Below are 15217 nucleotides of genomic sequence, written 5' to 3'. Positions count from 1 at the left end.
ACTCCCTAAATAATGACGCTGCAGCTCCGAGCAAACAGCTCTGCTCCTCAGAGCTCTGCAAATGTGCTCTCATATTTACAGCAGAGGAATTGGAGCTATAGGAAGCAGTGTGATTGGACTCGCTGACAGTGCCTCAGAATGGACCATATAATAACAGTAAATTGAATTTTCAGTCTTTTTGAAATTCATACAGATTGTTTCAATGCAATGAGTACAATGCGGGTAATCACAAGTTCAGTCCTCATGATTAGAGACCAGGAGTCCAGTGTACACAAATCAAGGAGCTCTCTGCGTGGGTAGGATGTCCCTCCCATGGCTACCATCTCTGGGCATTGAATGTCCCCCTCTAATTGTGTTGTATAGTTTAATAAGGTTACACTGGTAGCAGTTTAAAAAGAAAAGAAGTGGTGCATGTCTCTGGGTAAAATTAAAAAAAAATTAATATAATGTAAAACTTTGAGTTCACTCCAGTGCGTATAATGGATGTGAGCTGGAAAATAGTCCATTTTTATTAATTTTGGTTGTGATGTCACTGTGTATATTAGACTCCAGTTTCCTGTTGAAGTAGATAAGTAGATTTATTGCTGTAGGGCAGCAAGTCTGAAACAACATTATTTACATTTATTGATTGTGATAAGAAAAGGTAACTTTTCTGAAAATATAAAAAAAATATTAATTTTGGATTTATATTAAGGGAATAGGTCGCAGTCACTTCCAGCTCCTGGGTTTCCTCCGGGTGACTGTCTGTGAGGAGTGTGGTGTGTTCTCCCTGTGTCTGCGTGGGTTTCCTCCGGGTGACTGTCTGTGAGGAGTGTGGTGTGTTCTCCCTGTGTCCACGTGGGTTTCCTCCGGGTGACTTGTCTGTGAGGAGTTTGGTGTGTTGTCCCTGTGTCTGCGTGGGTTTCCTCTGGGTGACTGTCTGTGATGAGTGTGGTGTGTTCTCTCTGTGTCTGCGTGGGTTTCCTCCGGGTGACTGTCTGTGAGCAGTGTGGTGTGTTCTCTCTGTGTCTGCGTGGGTTTCCTCCGGGTGACTGTCTGTGATGAGTGTGGTGTGTTCTCTCTGTGTCTGCATGGGTTTCCTCCGGGTGACTGTCTGTGAGCAGTGTGGTGTGTTCTCCCTGTGTCTGCGTGGGTTTCCTCCGGGTGACTGTCTGTGATGAGTGTGGTGTGTTCTCTCTGTGTCTGCATGGGTTTCCTCCGGGTGACTGTCTGTGAGGAGTGTGGTGTGTTCTCTCTGTGTCTGCATGGGTTTCCTCCGGGTGACTGTCTGTGAGGAGTGTGGTGTGTTCTCTCTGTGTCTGCATGGGTTTCCTCCGGGTGACTGTCTGTGAAGAGTGTGGTGTGTTCTCCCTGTGTCTGAGTGGGTTTCCTCCGGGTGACTGTCTGTGAGGAGTTTGGTGTGTTCTCCCTGTATCCGCGTGGGTTTCCTCCGGGTGCTCCGGTTTCCTCCCACAGTCCAAAAACCCACGTTGGTAGGTGGATTGGCAACTCAAAAAGTCTCTGTAGGTATGAGTGAATGTGTGTGTGTGTGTGTTGCCCTGTGAAGGACTTGCGCCCCCTCTAGGGTCTATTCCCGCCTTGTGCCCAATGATTTCAGGTGGGCTCTGGAATCTGGATAAACGCTTACAGATAATGAATGAATGATTAAGGGAATAGTATTTATCCTAAGCATTTTCGGAGCATTTCTATAGGTTAATTCATTATGAAATATTTACACAATGTAAAGGGCGGCTTCTGTTTTAAAATCATGTCAAAACCTAACAAATGACAAAGTGTAGATATGAGATATGAAGATATTGATATCCGATTGATATCTGATATCGAATAGTATATCAGTTATAAGGACTTGGTAGCATTAACAGCAAGCTAAATCCTAAGGAATATAATGAGGTAGGAATCTGGTGGTGTAAAACTTACCTTTATAAACAAAACTGAGGTAAGAGAAAAATGAAAAATAAAATGCAAAATCATTAAAACAACTCCTTTTAAATCTCTCTCCCTCTCTCTGCAGGTGGGTGCAGGTCGCATGTCCTCGCCTGTCAATTGATTGGGGCACGGCGTTCTCCAAACCCCTGCTGTCTCCTTATGAGGTACATGCAGCTTACAAGCTCACGCAGCAAAGCCTCGTCTTCACCATCCTTCACTATCAAAGCAAAAACAGAGACATACACACTCCCCTCGCATCCACCTGCCACCTGAACCTCACTCTGCACAGCCATCTCAAGGCTTATTTATGCTTCAAAGCAATCCTGAGTTACGCTTCCCAACGCTCGCTGGATTGCTGTGCTGTGCGTTTGTGTCTCGCAGTGCAGAAAAACAAATGCACTGCACCTTAGTTCCATTTTTGAGCACTGTGTGTTTACAAAGATACGTCATGGTCCAGGCTGTGTATTAGATGCTTTTTCAGGCACCTGGATTTGACCTCAGTGCAGGACAGCGCGGTTATTGTAGTGCTTGTCCTTATTATGTCACAGGAACACAAGCAGAGAAGGTATTTTTATTAAAGGTTTTATCTGTGATGATGAGTCTATTGAAAATGTGATAAATCATACCCGTCTTTTTCACTCTGCTGCCATTACTCAAAATTCCATCAATTTCTTTTTCATACACCTCATGCAACAATAGGCAACACGCTCCCTGTAATGCATTGCAATGTGTCTGAGTAGCTGTATGTATCATACAGAGGTTACGTGGCAGGGGTCTCTGCAGCAAGACAGCGTCATGTGACCCATCACATGTTCACTGTTCTACATTGTGTCTTTCAGTACGGCCCACTTATTTTTTTTTTCTGTATAGAACTTTGAAAAGGGTTCTTTGCATCAATTTCTTCTGAATGATGGAGAATGTGATGGAGGATGGTTCTCTTTAGCAGCTTTTAGGAACCTAAACTGTTCTTCTGTTGTAACATTAGAGGAACCCTTTTCTAAAATGTGCTGTATAGAACCATCTATAGCGCATTCTCCATCAATCTGAAGAACCCTTTCATGATGCAAAGTACCCTTTAATCACGCAAAATAATCTTCAAGTGTTCAGGGTTCTACGTAGATCAATTTTCTTTTAATAAAGAGCTCTTGAAGAACCGTCATTTTTTAAGAGTGTAGTTTGGAACAACAGTAAATAAGTGAAATCTGCCTTTGTGGATTTCATCATGGCATAGTATGTACAGCATGTCAGAATTAAGAAATGAATGCAGTTATTCAACAAATCCACTGACAACTCAGATTTTGCTTTCACAGTATGAGTGCCCTAAAGCTTGACATTTACATTTACATCTCCATCTGCTGCGGAATATAACCGTGCATGATATAACTGAACACTAAAATGCAATATGTATACTACTACTACTGCTGCTACTACTACAACTACCGCTACTGTTACTGCAATTACTGCTACTGTTACTGCTGCTAATACTACTACTACTGCTACTGTTACTGCAACTACTGTTACTGCTGCTACTACTCCAACTACTGCTACTGTTACTGCAATTACTGCTGCTACTACTACTACTGCTACTGCTGCTACTACTATTACTACTGCTACTGTTACTGCTGCTACTACTACTGCTACTGTTACTGCAACTACTGTTACTGCTGCTACTACTCCAACTACTGCTACTGTTACTACTACTGCTGCTACTACTATTACTACTGCTACTGTTACTGCTGCTACTACTCCTACTACTGCTACTGTTACTGCAATTACTGCTGCTGCGAATACTACTGCTGCTACTACTACTAGTACTACTGCTACTGCAATTACTACTGCTGCTACTGCTACTGTTACTGCAATTACTGCTGCTGCGACTACTACTGCTGCTACTGTTACTGCAACTTCTGTTACTGCTACTACTGCTACTGCTGCTGCGACTACTACTGCTACTGTTACTGCAATTTCTGCTGCTGCTGCTACTGCTGCTGCTACTACTGCTACTGCTGCTGCGACTGCTACTGTTACTGCAACTACTGTTTGTGCTACTACTACAACTACTACTAAAAATAAGAATAATAACAATACTGATATTTAACTAGAAAACATTACATTTAATATATAATTCCAATACTGTCCACTAAACACAGTGACCCTGGGAAAAAAAAAAGAATATATATATATATATATATATATATATATATACATACATTGCTTTACTATGTGAACACTTGCACACATACAGATCTAGCCTGCATAATATATTTTGTTGTTTATATGGACAGGAGGAGTTAAATAAGTGTGCTACCCTTCAGTATGGAACAGTAGCTCCTCTCTCTGGCCAGTCAAAAACACTCCCTCTTTCCCACACACACACACTTCCACTTACTCTCTGGCTCCCCCCCTCCTTTCCTAATCAGCAGGGATGAGTACACTAGTACATCCTGATTCATTTCATGCCATACTCAGGGCCTGGCTGGCACGAGGCTCATAAGAACTTTTCGGTGGGATAGATATCAACGCAAATCCCCCTGCCAGTCCCGTCCACAAGCCGAGGGTCCGGGGGAGTGCTTTACCAGACGAGTCTCGTTAAAGCGCTCTTCACTCTGAGGCTTTGGGCTGGCAGCTACCGCTGGCATTTCTAATCTCAGCATGCAACCACCAGTGCATTTGAGCTTTCATGTGGTCATGTGTCTTTTTTGAAGAAAGCACTTGAGGAGCACTGGAGGGGAGCTCTGTCTGACTTGACGTGCTTGAATTTCTTCTCGTGTTACTGTAATACGTTCACATCACCCTGTGACTCACGCTCACGCATGACATGCTCTGGAGTGCTGTTATAACTCTGGAGTACGGAACAGAGGAACCGTATGGAAAGAGACAACTTTATCTTCCATAGAGACCATAAATTACTAGCTCATGTAAATCATGGGCAAAATGGCAATACATATATATATATGTTATCACAGTATTTGAAAACACTTTCACTGCACTCTGAAAAGTACAGGGTTCTTCAGATGACAACACATCAGCTGCAACAAAGCTTAAGAAGAAATGCTAGCATAGATTATTAAACCCAGACATCAAATCATTGTTAATGTGGCTTAAAACGTACATTGAAAATCACAGCTTTTCTAAAGTCTTTAAAATAGACAAGCGTAAATAATCTTTTCACTTTGTCTTTTGTAAGAGACCTTATCATAACATCTGTTCATTCTGTGGCCAACATGTCAAGCCCAACTGCAGTTCACTCACTTTCTGTAACTGCTTCCTCCAGTTCAGGGTTATGGCGTGTCCAGGGCCATGCATGAAACTGGAGAGCCCAGAGGATTCCCACAAAGACAGGCAGGGAGCTCAGGACCCTAAAAGTCTTAAGTGCTGTGTGTGTGTGTGTCATGTATGTATATATATATATATATTCATCATTTCATCATTTCATCCTTCATTTCCTTGCTTATAGTATCTCATCCCCCTAACAAGCTGATGTAGAGTTGAGGAGCATGACAAATTTGCTGAAAGATGCTAAAAATGTTCTATTGTTTATAGGAATAGTGTAAACATAAACATATGTTTCTTGTTTGTCTGTGTTTTCTGTGTTTTGTTTATGTGCTGTACCTTTGCTTTACTCCATCTGCCATGCATCCATCCTTCTTTGGGTAAAACAGATGAGAAACTATTTTTATTAAAAAAAAACAAAGTCTCTACACCACCCTCTGGTGGAGTACAGGATGTAGACATCTTATGGTTATTCAATATGTGAACGTATAATGTTAGTGAAATTAATTAAATTATGTGAATATCAGAGCACTTTAAAGTTTTAAAAAAAATTTAAATGGGGACTCATGCCTCGGTGCTAGCTGAGTATTTGTTCCTGAAAAGTTGTAGAGTAATTGAGCGGTTAAAGTAGTTTTTGGGGCTTCTTTTAAAAATGGCTCCTTTTTAAAATGCAGCAGTAATTCATATAAAAAAGAAATCAATCAATAAATAAATAAATAAATAAATAAATAAGTGATATTGAGCAATCTTCTTGGAACATAGCCCCAATGCACTTTAGATGGCCGTATTTTGATTTAATTTATCACAAAATAATTAATCACATTGCTCATACTAAGATTATTTAAGACCCTTGCTGCTTTTCCCCAGTCAAGGTTCGTAGTGGTTTTCATTTTTATTTATTTATATTTCTTCCCCTTCGCAAACGCCTGTTTCCTCCATAGCACTGGGAAGCAGAGAGAGGGAGAGAAAAGAGACAGAGACAGAAGGGAGGCAGCGGTTATTTTCAGTGCGTCTCATGTTATATTTATAGTCAATAAGACACACTTGCCTCCCCTGTCAGCATAGGGATTAGCAAGAGCAGCTAGCAGCCTGGAAGCCGAGGATGGAGGGGCGAGACAGAGAGAGGGAGTGAGAGAGCGAAGGAATGATGAAAAGCCAGGGAAAGGGGAAACGTGGCGATGCTGGGCTTATTAAGAGCTTCCTTGGTGGAGAGAGAGAGAGAAAGAAAGTGAGAGGGAGGGATTGGTGCTGGTGGCAGTGGCGGGGCATGTGTGTGTTTTACTGTGGAGGTGATGAAAAGAATCCTTCAAATCCTGAATTATTATTTGTAGCCGTGGGACAAAGTCCCCGCTAACAGACTCCCTGCGTAAGGATTTAAAACTTCCATTAGAGCGTATTATGCCATGCTTCAGCATAGTGAAGGAGGAGGAATGAAGATCAGGGAAAGGATGGATGAAGGCTGGCTTCATATGAGCGGATTTATAGAGCCATGTTTGTTTATGAGCTAATATCGCCACAGTGCTAAAGACAATGCTTCATAAACAGCAGACGCCATCCATCCCCCAGTATTACAGCAGCACATTAAAGCATTTTTCATCCACCGGGCAGGCCCACACGAGCACGGCCCTGATGTAAAACGCACTGCATCGATTACCTGCTGCTAAAGGCCCGGCTTGGGGAGTACTTACACTAGTTTTACCGTTGAATGACTGTGCGGAGCACTACGCCCGCCTCATTCTCCTGTGTGTTAGAATGTGCTTGGGTTCATTTTAAAGGTCCAGTCATGAGTTACACTACCCAGCAGGTCATTTCTGAGTTCTCAGACTAACTGAGGCTTTCAAACAACAATGATAGCACCAATAAACCACACAAAATAGGTATGTGAAATGGCCTTTCTCTTAGCGGCATTATATTTTACTTATTTTCTACATAATTCAGAGGGGTTTAATGTTGAAATATTTTATTCTAGAGGAAACGTACCGAGTCAGGGTTGTTTATGGTGGTTGTGATAGGAACCAGACATCTAAAGTGTATAATGCCTCTGAAAGCCACATCATAGTCGTGTATTGTATGAAACATATACAGATACATGTGACACAGGAGTTCTGAGAAAAGCTATCAGCCTAGAATAGATGTTTAAATACACTTGTTGCTGAGAAGTACATGCAGGTCGGTCATGAGCCAATAAAACCTCATATGGTTTAACGCTATTTTCTCCAACAACAGTGCATATAAAAACCGAGAAGACATACATATTTACATACGTAGGTAGGTCACAGGTCGTGTTGAATGGCAATGAACATGGCTCTGTTTGCATCGCAGACTTTAGACCCAGAGACATTTTCTGGACTTTACTTTGAGGAGTTGGATGTGTAAACACACGCAAAATATTTGTCTTGGACTTTATCCTGCCAGCCCCGTAGTACAAAGTCTGGGCAATATCCGAGTGCATGTGTGAATAGAATCTGGAATTATCCGGATAATCACGCTGTATCTCCTGCACAGGTGCTGCCCCATGCCTAAAGCAGCCGGAACATTTTCAGCTGCAAGAACACAGAAAATGTACCACTGTTCACTACATGTGTGAAATGACAAATTTTCCAGACTGCGTATGTTAAAACATATTTGGAGACCCCTAGTTCTTTTGCCACCATTGTTAAGAAAGAAGCATTTCACATTACACCACTCTGAATGTCAGCAGTTTAATCGTGCTGATGTTTCTGATAAAGCACTGTAATTAGAGGAAAGATCACAGGCAAAATTGAAGTATTTGAAAACTAATATTACACTCCCTTTAAATGATGTTAGTCATTAGGTTTATTGTTTTCATACTTGATATTTTTGACCTGTGGTTTGATATATTTTTAGTGCTGTCAGAATAGTTAAGTCTATATTATCTTATTATATTCTAGAAAGGCTTTACACTGCGTTGGAATATTCAGGTTCCTGATGTTGTATGATTTGTTTTTAATCATAAAACCACTCCAACTCTTCCAAGAAATACTGAATGGAGCTCCTTTGCTCCAGAGAGCAGTTCCACTGCTTCATAGCCCAGTTATGGGGTTCATTATAGTCCTCTAGCTGATATTTTGTTTTGAGCACGGTGACTTTCAGCTCATGTTCAGCTGTTCCAGTGTCTTATTTCAAGTCATTATTTTCTATCTAGATAATACAGGCCTTGGTAAAATGCACTTGTGTGTTCAGTAGAGGTGTATTTATACAGTATGAGGGGTGTCTACAAACCTTTGGATGTAAAAATGTGCATGTGATATACAGCTACATAGTACTCATTAGACATGAAACAATTACTGGTTTCGCAGTAAACCACAGTTAAAAACTCCTGACGGTCTGTGAAACCTTTTTTGTTAATTACCATGGTTTAGAACCTTAGGCAACAGACGCAGCTCTGCTGGCCCTGTTAGGGGAAACATGGCATTTTGATAAAGCTTCAGTGTGGTGCCCAATCTCACCTCACTGTCCTGATTTCATTCCCCAAGGACCATCAAAACCAGGGGAGGTTAAATCAGGATTGAGATTGGGAAACTGTAAGCTAATGTGCTGACTGCTTATGCTCTTTTAAACACATACAGAAAAAAAATGTGATGGTTTAGTCGTTTTGTTTAATTTTTAATGACAAACAAGACGTCTCGGATGAAAAAGAAGGCATTCTAGCCAGAATTACTTGCCGCCAGTTCCACCTTGAATGGTGCAGTGCTCCGTTCTACCTTAAACTGCGCTCTAATTATATTTAACATCTTTTTGTCCTCACCTTAACCTGAGAATATATTTCTGAGACTCTACCATAAATTGTGCTTAAGGTGCCTCTTAAAAGACACAACAGTTTCATCTCTGTAGCAACCGAATTTCCACAAAAACAATAAAATTAATGCTTATAAATTTGTGATACTGACTACCTGTTAAACCAAATGTAATGCTAATAATCACATGACTTTACATGAGACAAACAAAAAGACTACAGAATTTATTGTTCATTTAGGTCTATTTTTGTTTAAACTTTATATAATATGAAAGTTTTCAGCACATTTTAACAATGTTCATGATAAATGTGATCAGCCGGTTTAAAGAAAAGAGAGGACATGTTGGATCAGAGCAAGCCTAGTAAACCTGTGTGTTTGTGTGTTCCATATGTGCTATGAAGATATGGCAGGGTTCCTTTAGTCCAGGACGTTTGCTATCGGCTCTTGTTGGATATCAGAGAAGCAAGTGAACATGTGTTGAAAGAAGCTGGGTTTTCTAAATGATAAAAAGTCTCTTTCTATCCCTCTCTCTTTCTCTCTCTGTCCTTCTCTCAGGCAGCAGTAGCCCTGCAGCAGATAGAATGGCAGGAGGTGTATCCCATGGATTTCTACTCCAATCAGAGCCTGGGGCCTTGGGCCCCCAATCACCCAGACCACAAGACCAAACTGGCTGCCCGCAAACAGCCGCAGGTGTGTGAACCAGGAGCAGATGCGTGTCTTTGTGTGTGTGAAAGAGAGAGAGAGAGAATTTATCCAGGATTATTGATTCAGAGGTGTGATTTGCTCAGAAATCTCTGATGGGTTAGAGCTCCACAAGGCAGATGGTGTTTAGATAAGGGAATGCAGGTGCATGCTGCTTTACTGACCCCCAGTGGTGAGGGGATATTTAGGTCAGTGGGTGGTTGGTTTTATCGCAGTTTAGTCAACTTTTTCTCTGTGAAAGAGTATAAAAAAAAGCCAGTAACATGTTTAAAAGGGAATATACAGTCTGTGGGGGTCCTATTAGGTTTGACCTGCGTTGTTGAAATGGCACTGGTGAGTCATATATCGAGCAGATACATTTGGACTTCTGTTCAATGTGTTTTTCTTGAACAACTTCTGCTTGGGGTCTTATTTCAAAGAAAGAACTGTCAGTACTTCTCCTGGAGCATGGGTTAGGCTGCTCTGTCCGCATCTACAAGCCATCTAAATATAGATCTTTGCAGAGGGGAACAACAGTACAAACTAATATCTCAGCTGCAGGTTTCTTGGCAACGTTGTTAGAGCCCATCTCACACTTGATTTGTCTAAATTTGATCAACTTCCTGCCAGAGGACATGGACTCATAAAACAACAAGGCTTTAAGATGGCGGCTCACAGGTTTGGACACCACCCTAAATCCGCTGGTTCCTCTAATCACTTTAAAAGAAATTTTTGGGTCGTACCAAATAAAAAACAAAATTGGATTGAAATCAAGGCAAAATGAAAAGATTCCCTGAAGTCCTTTGAATCTTTTGAAAAGTTGTAATAGATTTATGTCTGTGTGGTTTACACTCTAATTCTGATGTTTACAGATTTAACAGTTGTAGCCTGGTACAAAAATGGCTTTCTACCAGAGGCGATTGCTCTAAGACTGCAGGGGAAGCTCAGCTTCCCCTAAAATAAGTGATCAAATATATACTGTTGTGTGTACATGTCACTGAATAAATATGCACTACAAAGTGCTCAACTTTTGTTCAGAATCAGCTTCTTATCACTGGTAAAGATGCGGCTTTCCTCTCAATCATTCCCGCAGATTCACTGTGCTTTAAACAGTGAGGACGTCCAGAGTTCAACAGCGAAGCAGCGAAACAAGACGAGTCATTGGATAAAGGCTGGGCTTTGTCCCGCCAATCGGACGCTCAGCGTCTCTGGGGGTCTATGGGGCAGTGGGCTGGCCTCGGCTGGCCCGGACGCTCAGTTTCTGCATGATGATTGGATGATCTGTCTGAGGCTGAATCCCTTTTTGATTGACAGCGAAATGAGCGAATCAGCGATCCTTTGGTGCAAAGATCCGTGGGAGCATTACATTTTCATGAGAAAATGAACCGGAGACTTTCTTAATCCTCTTAGCGGCATTTTCTTTGTTAAAAACGACTAGTGACAAATCGAGCTTCTATTTCTGGTGGAGTCTTTTGTAGCTGCTTGTGTTTGGAGACTGATTTCTATCACTCTTTCTGACTTCTATCGCAGTTTCTGACCAGCGGGTGCTGCTGAGCCCCTCCACCGTCACAAAGCACTCACAGGACACACTTCACATGGGCCAAGGCCGTTTAAGCAGCCTAGCTCTGCTGGCCATTGAGAGGACACTAGTCAAGTCCCTGGAAAAGACGCCTTGTTGGTACGACAGGGTCACAGATCATTTTCTTGAAAAGGAACGGAGGGTAGAATTTACGTATAAATAAACCGACACATTTTATGATGTAGGTGGAAATAGAGCTTCCCCTCTTTGAAAGACAAGCATCCGCCACTGGTTTCTACAACTGTTTTACAGTTAAGTCATTCTACCTGTCTATTACGATATTAATACTGAGAGTCTTATTTTTAAGGTTTAATAATAACATACAGTATGTTTGTTTTTTTCTATTAATTTCCAGTCAAAACAGCCACTGAATTATTTTCATCAACAAATGTACATTCAACAGACAAATACACAGAAGCCTTTACAACCAAATTACAACATGAACAATGATTTCTATTTAATGTGTCCCTTTTTGCTACAGCGTCCAGTCATTTTGAGAGTTTTTCCAAATAATTCTGCACGGTTACATTCTACAGTCTCTCTAGGATGAGTCTGGTACATTTCGCCATTTATAACATGGCCAAGCACCGCCTACTACAGCAGGAAATAGAATTTGACTGACATTGAAAAGGACCAATCACAAGTCTGCTTTTTGGCATGCCGTGTAGAAGGAGGCAGAGAGCCAATCAGAATGCAACCGTCAGAATCCTAACAGTGAGGCCAACATAACGCACTGAAAGTATCAGACTCGCCGTCAGCTTGTGGGCGGAGCCTCTGAGGCTGAGACTACTTTCTGCGCATCCTGCAAACACCTTCAAATTTCTCTTAATGTTGTTTGGCTTTTTGGCTCCTCACAATGAACAAGAGTCGGAAAAAGCTTACTCCTCATCAGAAGTCCAGTTTTGGTCCAAATGCAGAATATTCTCCTATGTTTTCTCAGCTCCACATCCGTTCACACCCATAGACCTGTGTTGTGTTTTCACAGCAGGAATTAAACATAAATTCTTGATTTTTGATCTGAATTGATGGCAATTTCACTGGAAGTAAATGAAGTGTGATCTGTGACTTAAGCCCTGTCCTCAGTAAATGGATGAAAATCAAGTGTATATTCTCAGTTTATTTATTTATTACGTTTTTCTTTCAGGTTCCTTCCCTCCAGAAGGCAGCCTCTGACTGTGTGCAGCAGGACAAGACTGGTAACTGTGAGCAGAGCGCCCCCTGCAGCTGTCAGCCTGAATAACACACACACACACACACACACACACCAGCAGCAGCCACTCAGCAGTCGCTCATCAGCAGCAACAACAGCCCAGCGTCTGCATCTGCTGGGAGCAGCCAATCACAGGGCGGCATGGGGCTCTGTTGTCAGAGCACTGTGGATATCAGCTGTACTCCACTCTCTCTGCCCATAAAACCCTACATCAAACCAGCCCCCCATCACTCTGCAACAAGAGTGTGTTTCTTTGGGATCGGTGTGTGTGTGTGTGTGTGTGATAGAGAGAGAGAGAGAGAGAGAGTTGACCCTGAGTGCACATTGTTTGTTTCAGATTGCAGTATGTGGGTGGCTAGTTAAATGCAATCATCTTGTCTCTGGGCGAAAAAGAAGCTGCCAAACACTTTGCATTGTGTTGACCTTCATACGTTCTATTGAAGGGAAAAATTACAGGAAGGCATGAAAGTGTGCTCAGACAGAGAAACGTAATACACCTTTTTTTCCCCCCACAGCACCCTGGCTATTAACGCGTCCCCACCTCAAAGAGGAGGTGAAACTTGGAACGGGTTGTACATTAATGCCATTTTCTACAGAATCAAATATTAAATGCAGCTAAATTAAATATTATTATTGAAGGCATTCTTATTCCGCAGCACATTCTCACAGAGGGAAGAATTAAAATTGCACATTGGAATGTTCTCGTCTGGGGGATGACTCAACACACATTCATTATGCACCGAAGAAGCTGACTTTGTGCAGCATTAGTTGAAGCTCTTTATGGAAGCCAAACGAGGCCGGTTCTCTTCAGAGACCCCATTCATTTACAATGTATTGCAGTATGTTGTGAATCTGTTTATATTGAGCACTCTGTATTGTCAGTTTATGACTCATCATTTGAAGTAGACTGTAGGCTTTTTTTTGTGATAATTTATTTTGGTCATGGTATTGATGTTAATTTCCTTAAGAACTAATCTGAATTGACTACTTTTCAATTAATCTGCTTGTAATGCACTATACACTCTCAGAAAAACTCTCGCTGTGGTGTTTCCCTCAAGGGTACATCAGTACTTTGTTAGGGAACATAATTGTATCACATTCTATATTAACTGTAGATTTGTAAAGAGCATTGCTCTCATACACCCCATTTAAACGCCAGTATTCATATATATACAGGGTATAAGTGCAGATACTTCTGTGGGATTGGACCAGTCGGACCTATCTTCACTCCCCTCATGTATCAGTGAGTATTGGGTATAGACCACTTTCAATATCTAACCACTGCATTCCCAAAACACACAGAGGACCTGCCATTTTGGAGAAGCTCTGTCCAAAACATTAGAGCGTCACAATTTGATGCTTATCCGAGTTCTTTCTCAGATTCTTTGCCATTTTTCTTGCTTCCAAAATCAACATCAAGAACTGACTCTATACTGTTTCTATACACCACCCCTTCTCAGGAGTTCTACTGGAGGACGACAGACAGCGGTACTATTTCTGACTTTCCATCTACGAGGTAGGAGTGGACACAGGGCTTAAAGACTCCAGCAGCACTGCTGTGTCTGATCCTCTCATACGAGCGCAACACACCACCACACCGTCAGTGTTACTGCTGCACTGAGAATGATCCAGTGTTTGGACACTTTGGCAGTAGATTACTGATGTGTGCTGGAATGAAGTGTGTATCTGTGCTGAGGTGTGAGGTAATGCTCCTTTGTGAGCGCTAGATGGCGCTGTAAGCGTGTGGCGACTCTGCTCTCTGCAGTAATCAGAGCTGCTCTGGAGATGAATGCACTGATGAGTTCTGCATGGCACTAGCTGAGTGTTTTTGGAGAGAGGGGGAACCCTGTGTACTTTTGTAGCGCAAGAGTGCTTGTGTCTGATTACTTCCAGATGGTCTCTCTCTCTCTCTCTCTCTCTCTCTCTCACACACACACACACCCTCATCATTTCCTCTTTGCTGAGGTGCTGGGTAGAGAATCAGAATGGGAATGCTGTCTTTGTACTTCAGATATGCTCAGTGCCAAGCGACAGCCAGAGGGGTGAAGTCCCCTAAACCGGGCTGTGGAACTGTGTTCTCTGGAGTGAGGAAGTACTATTCAGTGCCAGTGGGATGAGTTGAGTGGTGTTTGTAGGAGCCTCGGCCTGGGTTGGCTGAAGTGTCCCGGGGTCTGGTGCAGAATGCGTCTCCAGTTACTGCTCTGACACATCACCTTTTCCTGAAAAGAGGAGCAGGAAAGACATTATTAGCAAACGAATGGCTCATATTTATGTGCATTTGATGTGTGTGTGTGCAGCTGCTGAGTCTGGCCGCTGCTGTGGAGAGCTGAAGAGCTGGACAAATTGTTTATCTTCCTGAGACAGGAAGCTCTGACTCACCTCATCCTCAGCCACTGTCATCTCTGCATCTCTCTTTCTCTTATCCCTCATCCCTCACTCAGCTCTCACAATTCTCTCATTTTTTTCTCATCTCTCTCCTCACCTTAAAGACAGCATCTACTATTATGGGGAAGTGCTGTTCTCTGGTTTGTTTGTGTTCAGAATCGCTGCGTATTTTAAGGTGGAATGGTGTTTGTCTGTAAGTTTGAATTGCTACAGGAACTCATTTGTAACTCAAGATGTTTAGTTTTTTTTATCTTTTTCTGTCTGTGTTTACTTTCACTTGGCGCTCTCCTAAATTTAGAGTCAGTTCCATTTACAGCAAACATAGTATTACTCACTTATGGAGCAGGAATAGAGCAATATCCTCATCTCTGTTCATGCTTTTCTACGTTTGGAGGACTCTTACTT

General features: G+C 42.0%; 1 protein-coding gene across 1 annotated transcript in view; it reads left to right on the top strand.

The window, feature by feature from the left end:
* Window positions 1-13198, top strand: part of dph1 (diphthamide biosynthesis 1) — a 111547-nt gene extending 98349 nt beyond the window's left edge. Inside the window, exons 10-12 of the mRNA XM_066678303.1 lie at window positions 2012-2090; window positions 9513-9647; window positions 12362-13198. Coding sequence (XP_066534400.1) covers window positions 2012-2090; window positions 9513-9647; window positions 12362-12457 — 310 coding nt within the window. The 3' untranslated portion in view covers window positions 12458-13198. The remainder of the gene's footprint in view (window positions 1-2011; window positions 2091-9512; window positions 9648-12361) is intronic.
* The last annotated feature ends 2019 nt before the right edge of the window (window positions 13199-15217 follow it).

This window comes from Hoplias malabaricus, chromosome 1 (genome assembly GCF_029633855.1).
Source record: "Hoplias malabaricus isolate fHopMal1 chromosome 1, fHopMal1.hap1, whole genome shotgun sequence".
Lineage (NCBI taxonomy): Eukaryota > Metazoa > Chordata > Actinopteri > Characiformes > Erythrinidae > Hoplias > Hoplias malabaricus.
The sequence above is the reverse complement of the archived record's forward strand: the minus strand, read 5'-3'. Positions and strand labels throughout refer to the sequence as shown.